Source organism: Oncorhynchus keta, unplaced genomic scaffold, assembly GCF_023373465.1.
Source record: "Oncorhynchus keta strain PuntledgeMale-10-30-2019 unplaced genomic scaffold, Oket_V2 Un_scaffold_714_pilon_pilon, whole genome shotgun sequence".
NCBI classification, from domain to species: Eukaryota; Metazoa; Chordata; class Actinopteri; order Salmoniformes; family Salmonidae; genus Oncorhynchus; species Oncorhynchus keta.
Genome location: NW_026290992.1, coordinates 186,230 through 192,500, shown reverse-complemented (window position 1 = coordinate 192,500; position 6,271 = coordinate 186,230). Strand labels below are relative to the sequence as shown.

Sequence of the window (6,271 nt, the reverse complement as noted above, 5' to 3'; positions counted from 1 at the left end):
ACAGAACCTGCTCCAGTGTAGTATGAAGAGAACAGAACCTGCTCCAGTGTAGTATGAAGAGAACAGAACCTGCTCCAGTGTAGTATGAAGAGAACAGAACCTGCTCCAGTGTAGTATGAAGAGAACAGAACCTGCTCCAGTGTAGTATGAAGAGAACAGAACCTGCTCCAGTGTAGTATGAAGAGAACAGAACCTGCTCCAGTGTAGTATGAAGGGAACAGAACCTGCTCCAGTGTAGTATGAAGGGAACAGAACCTGCTCCAGTGTAGTATGAAGGGAACAGAACCTGCTCCAGTGTAGTATGAAGGGAACATACCCTGCTCCAGTGTAGTATGAAGGGAACAGAACAGAACCTGCTCCAGTGTAGTATGAAGGGAACAGAACCTGCTCCAGTGTAGTATGAAGGGAACAGAACCTGCTCCAGTGTAGTATGAAGAGAACAGAACCTGCTCCAGTGTAGTATGAAGAGAACAGAACCTGCTCCAGTGTAGTATGAAGAGAACAGAACCTGCTCCAGTGTAGTATGAAGGGAACAGAACCTGCTCCAGTGTAGTATGAAGGGAACATACCCTGCTCCAGTGTAGTATGAAGAGAACAGAACCTGCTCCAGTGTAGTATGAAGGGAACAGAACCTGCTCCAGTGTAGTATGAAGGGAACAGAACCTGCTCCAGTGTAGTATGAAGAGAACAGAACCTGCTCCAGTGTAGTATGAAGAGAACAGAACCTGCTCCAGTGTAGTATGAAGGGAACAGAACCTGCTCCAGTGTAGTATGAAGGGAACAGAACCTGCTCCAGTGTAGTATGAAGAGAACAGAACCTGCTCCAGTGTAGTATGAACAGAACAGAACAGAACCTGCTCCAATGTAGTATGAAGGGAACAGAACCTGCTCCAGTGTAGTATGAAAAGAACAGAACAGAACCTGCTCCAGTGTAGTATGAAGGGAACAGAACAGAACCTGCTCCAATGTAGTATGAAGGGAACAGAACAGAACCTGCTCCAGCATGCAGTGTAGTATGAGGGGAACAGAGGAGGCTTCAGGAGGAATCTGGTCCAGCAGGTCGTTATAGTAACGCATGTCCACATCAGTACTCAGAGCAGCCGGTTCAGGGTCTGCTGGGACAACAACAGACATCAGCTCCCTGGGTTAGGGTCAATTCACTTTCCTTCAGCTATCAGTTAACTGTAATCATTTACTTGAACTATCCATTATAACATCAACTGTCCTCCAGTGTGTTTGTGAAGCTGTAGAATACCTGGAGTGGTTTCCTCTTGGGCTTGTCTCTTCTTGGTCCCAGGTGTCTGAGGCGTTGTGGTCTGAACCGTCTGAGATATGACAGAAAATATTCTTCAACATTTCTGCTACATGTAGAAATAGAAAACAGGCCTACATGAAATAAAAGACAGTATTGTGTATATTCAGTATGGTTTCCTGCTCCATCCACCAGTCAGTTCATCCTGTGTGTGCATGCATGTGTGTTTCTGGTACAGTACCTCTGCAGGGCTGTCCTGGGTGGTGAGTGCCACAGCCCTGGGGACAGATGGCACCTGGACCAGTCTCATGTTGTTCAGGTAGTGTTGATGCTGTCTCCTCCAGTCCAGACAGTCATAGATCAGACACGCCACGTCTTCAAACAGACGTGTCCCAAACCCAAGCTACAACACAACATATTAACATGGCATTTTAAGTACATTATATAAAATAATCATAATTAAAGAAAGACCCGCACACTGCTCTTGTCAATGTTTATTGCTTAGGTGTCAGACTCTCGGCCTTCTCGTCAGAAGAAGGAGAAGAAGAAGGAAGAGAAGGAACAGAAGAAGAAGAAGAAGAAGAAGCAGAAGAAGCAGCAGCAGAAGAAGAAGAAGCAGAGCAGAAGAAGCAGCAGCAGAAGAAGAAGAAAAATAATCAGAAGAAGCAGCAGCAGTAGCAGAAGAAGCAGAAGAAGAAGCAGCAGAAGAAGAATCAGAAGAAGAAGCAGCAGAAGAAGAAGAAGAATAAGGAGCAGCAGCAGAAGAAGAAGAATCAGAAGAAGCAGCAGCAGAAGAAGAAGAAGCAGAAGAAGCAGCAGCAGCTGAAGTTGCAGAAGACTCAGAAGAAGAAGAGGAAATCACCATAGCCTCTGGGCTATCCTTGTCTTGTGGTGGCAGGATCTCTTTAGTGGTGTGACTGAGGCGGGCCACATCAAACAGCTTGGAGAATGCTGAGCCACTGTTTAGCACCCCTTCCAACTGACCCCAGAACTGCTCCCGTTGTCTTCTCCTAATGTTAGTCTCCGCGTCTACCGGAACACAATAGCAGCATTTAGCAACACAAATCACATTAAAATTAGATTGATTGATAGATCAATACTGTACTGACAATATGCAATACTGTCAGAAATACCTCTGCTGTGCTTGATTCAGTTTACCCTGACTGTACAATGAAACCAGTGGAACAAAACATTCAAGATCCCAGGCTAAATCAATCCAAACCCACACATTGATGCCAATCTATGTCTTACCCACATCCAGGGGTTTGTCATCACTCCCTTCCAGTGATCCCTCTGGCCGGTCTGGTCTCTGTGAGGTCAGCTTGATAACGTTGGACACATGGACCCCCAGGGAGTCCAGCACAGAGACCAGCTGAGCCTGCTGGAAGCCCACCACCAGGATGTAGTGCTGAGGACCATCGTCTGGCTCATCATCTAGACACACACACATGAAAGCATGAGAGAGAGAGAGAGAGAGAGAGAGAGAGAGAGAGAGAGAGAGAGAGAGAGAGAGAGAGAGACAACCACCCAGTCACCCCAACACAAAGTGACAACCAACCTCATACTAACAACCTAACAGTACTACTATACTGTATGTGTGATGATTGAGACAGAGTAGACTTCTCACCTATGTACTTGTTGGTCTCATCCTCCTCGCCCCTCTTTTTCAGCTTGGTGTCCTTGGTTGGGGCGCTGGGCTCTGCCCCTTTCTTCCCCTTGTCACCTTTGGCGGCAGGCTTGGCACCACCTTTGTCTTTGGTTGGGGAGGCATTGCCAGCCTTGCCCTTACCCTTCTCCTCAGCAGCCTGGGAGAGAGTGGATTAAACTAAAGTGGTGCTAATACTGCATACTGCGGTTCAAATCCGGGTCTCCTCTGTGAAGGAAGACTGCGTTAGCCTGCTGAGCTGAAGCCTAGGCATGAACAGGTAGCGCAGGCTAGTCTTCATGTCTCAGACAAGGTTTCTTATCACCCATGTTACAATACTACTATAACTCTGACTCTATCTGACAATAACACTTCAAAAGATTCTCTAGGAAAGCTGACTGTTGCCAGGGCGATAAGATAACTGATGATTGTTAATGGCTGTCAGGAGTTCCTTCCTACCCTCATCTCTGTGGCTCTCTTCTGCTGGTCGTTGGCCTTGACTCCCAGGAGCTGGAACTTGAGCAGTTTACCCAGCAGGTCACAGGGCAGCTCCTCTCCTGCATCCAGCAGGACCTTGGCTGCCTCCATCACCTTCATAGACAAACAACATACTTGATGTAGAATAGACAGAGACTGAGTAATAGTTCTAATTTATTGTGCAAGACTCTTTCTTTGCTGCTTCGTAAATGTGTCTTTTAAAATGAATAGCCTATAGAGCACATTTGACTGAAAAATGGGTGCATTACATACCTCATAAAACATGGGTACATCCTTGGTCTTCTTGATTTTTGGGTTTCCCAGTTCATGGATCTGTGAAGCATTTCATTCATTGGTTGATAGACACTTGACTGTGAACAATCAGACTTTGTGTTACTGACCTTTTCTAGGGTGGTGTCCCAGGTGACTACGCTGAAGAGCCTGCGTAGGGGCTGCTGTACGGCCAGCAGCAGAGCACCGGTCAGCTCCTCATCCTCCAGCCTCTCTCCCACCACCAGAGAAATGCTGGCCTTCCAAGTCTCCTAGCATCATCATCATCATCATCAGACAACACTGATCAGTGAAGAACAACAACATAGCCAAGTGAAGTCACTCCCTGCTTTTGTAGCTGGCCACTTAAAGTTTAGTGTGTTTAAATAGCGTTTCACTAGCTAGATATCTAGCTTTACTAAAGTTCTAGCTAAAGATAGCAAGCTGTTAACGTTCCCTACCTCCTCAAATGGTGCATTAGTGAGTCCAGTTTCCCAACCTTTGTTTCCAACTGCCGTTGCACCAGCAGCAGACACTGTCCCGCTTTTCACTCTTTTTGGTGGCATTTCCTTCCCGTAGTTGGAGAGAAACTGACCTATAGACTTGAATCAAATTGCATTATATTATGAAATCTCTTGAACTTAACGTAAACTAAAACAGCCACTTCCAGCTGTTAGCTTGCTAGCTGACGTTAGCTAGCATGGCTCTTCTGTGTACAGTCCCCTGACGCTTCGGTTGCTCTTGGCAACAGCTTGAAGGGGCGGGATCAGTCATGCAAAATTACACCTTACCTTTGAATTTTATTTATTTATTAATTTATTAAACAAATTGCCAAAAGACGCAATACTGAATATACCACTACTAATAGAAATCCATGTTCAACTCCCAACACAAAAGACACAGAGACACATTTAATCAATTCTTTTGATCAGGTTTTTTCATACAATCATAAGGAGTGACATGGAGAACAAAGCGTTGCATAGAGTGAAGCTCTGACACAGACACGGCCTTGAACCCCCCAGCAGACAGTAGTATCTCATCCTAGAGTCCTGCCGGTCACAGGACCAGACAGGCAGACAGCCAGCCACAGAGGAACAGGCAAAACATTCCATTACAAAAAGGTGAGAACAACTGAAACATGGATGCAACTTTCAAATTGGTCACAATTGGTGATATTATATATATATATATGCATGTTGTGTTGTAGTTAAAGTGTTTCTGTGAGTAAAGAAGTAGTGGGTTGGTGTGATGGGCTATCGGTTACTCAGTGATGGTGGTGAATGTGAAGACCATGGAGGTTAAGAGACCGAGACTTGGATGAATAGAGTCAAAAGCCCCAATTAAAGCCCCAAAACATTGGTACATTCAGTGCAGATCAGGGTCTCCAACCTTTTCTGGCATGAGATCTACTCATTTCTTACTAGATTTTAAAATAGGCCCATTCTTCTCCTCTCCCCTGTAACTCTTCTCCGGTTCCTTGATACACAAGAGAAAGTAGTGCAGTATATTTTCTGTCAACATACCTGGTACAATAACGATTAACAAACAACTCTATAATCAGAGATTTGTTGTCAGTGTTGCTTTTCCTGGTTTTATCATTTTTTTCACTTTCAAAATTACAAATGTTCATGGAAACAACGAAATGGGATGTTCTGAGTCCATGTCACTTGTTAAATCCTCTCTGAGGACAATTTCTTTTTTAGGTCTGGAAGAAAACTAACAAATGTAGATATCTTTGTGTAATTTTCCTGTAATTGCGCATCTGAGTGAGGAATGTGCCAGTCTAGCAATAGTTCCATACTGCTGTGCATTTCATGGCAAAGTTTTCAAATAACAGATACTCATGATATTCTTCTGCCAGGTGAGCCTACTTGCAATACATATTTAATTGGAAAGGTTTCAGGGAAAGTATTTCTGTCAACTCACATGATGGTTTATCACGTCAACTGGCTGGAGTGATGGACAAACGCGCGCACCACTCAGACAGACAGGGGCAATGTTGCTGGGAATTCATTGCCAGATATTGTTAGGTTTGGCTTTTTAACATTTCCCACCCTGGCTAACCAGGGGTGGGAAAATGTCCATTTTGCGTTAATTAGATAGTAGCTGGGAGCTTGCGGTGTCTGACACTTGTGGGATTTGTTTATGACAGTTTGTTGGACAGTTTGTCGTGGAACAAGTGAAAATTGCAAGTACTTTCAGAATTGTTTGGCGAGCTACTCATAGGTAGACTGCGAGCTACTCATAGGTAGACTGTGAGCTACTCATAGGTAGACTGCGAGCTACTCATAGGTAGACTGCGAGCTACTCATAGGTAGACTGCGAGCTACTGCAAGCTACTTATAGGTAGACTGCGAGCTACTCATAGGTAGACTGCGAGCTACTCATAGGTAGACTGCGAGCTACTCATAGGTAGACTGCGAGCTACTCATAGGTAGACTGCGAGCTACTCATAGGTAGACTGCGAGCTACTCATAGGTAGACTGCGAGCTACTCATAGGTAGACTGCGAGCTACTCATAGGTAGACTGCGAGCTACTCATAGGTAGACTGCGAGCTACTCATAGGTAGACTGCGAGCTACTCATAGGTAGACTGTGAGCTACTCATAGGTAGACTGCGAGCTACT

General features: G+C 45.0%; 1 protein-coding gene across 5 annotated transcripts in view; it reads right to left on the bottom strand.

Annotated features, from left to right (window-relative positions):
• Window positions 1–4,368, bottom strand: part of spag17 (sperm associated antigen 17) — a 23,748-nt gene extending 19,380 nt beyond the window's left edge. For 2 of the 5 annotated variants that reach the window (XM_052517363.1, XM_052517365.1), the window contains exons 1-10: window positions 4,106–4,368; window positions 3,776–3,916; window positions 3,648–3,707; window positions 3,357–3,488; window positions 2,880–3,057; window positions 2,504–2,686; window positions 2,115–2,281; window positions 1,494–1,655; window positions 1,256–1,325; window positions 994–1,115 (exon numbers count right to left, since the gene is read on the bottom strand). In XM_052517363.1, coding sequence (XP_052373323.1) covers window positions 994–1,115; window positions 1,256–1,325; window positions 1,494–1,655; window positions 2,115–2,281; window positions 2,504–2,686; window positions 2,880–3,057; window positions 3,357–3,488; window positions 3,648–3,707; window positions 3,776–3,916; window positions 4,106–4,210 — 1,320 coding nt within the window. In that variant the 5' untranslated portion in view covers window positions 4,211–4,368. The remainder of the gene's footprint in view (window positions 1–993; window positions 1,116–1,255; window positions 1,326–1,493; window positions 1,656–2,114; window positions 2,282–2,503; window positions 2,687–2,879; window positions 3,058–3,356; window positions 3,489–3,647; window positions 3,708–3,775; window positions 3,917–4,105) is intronic. The other 3 variants (XM_052517361.1, XM_052517362.1, XM_052517364.1) reach the window with 3 other exon arrangements.
• Between the last annotated feature and the right edge of the window lie 1,903 nt (window positions 4,369–6,271).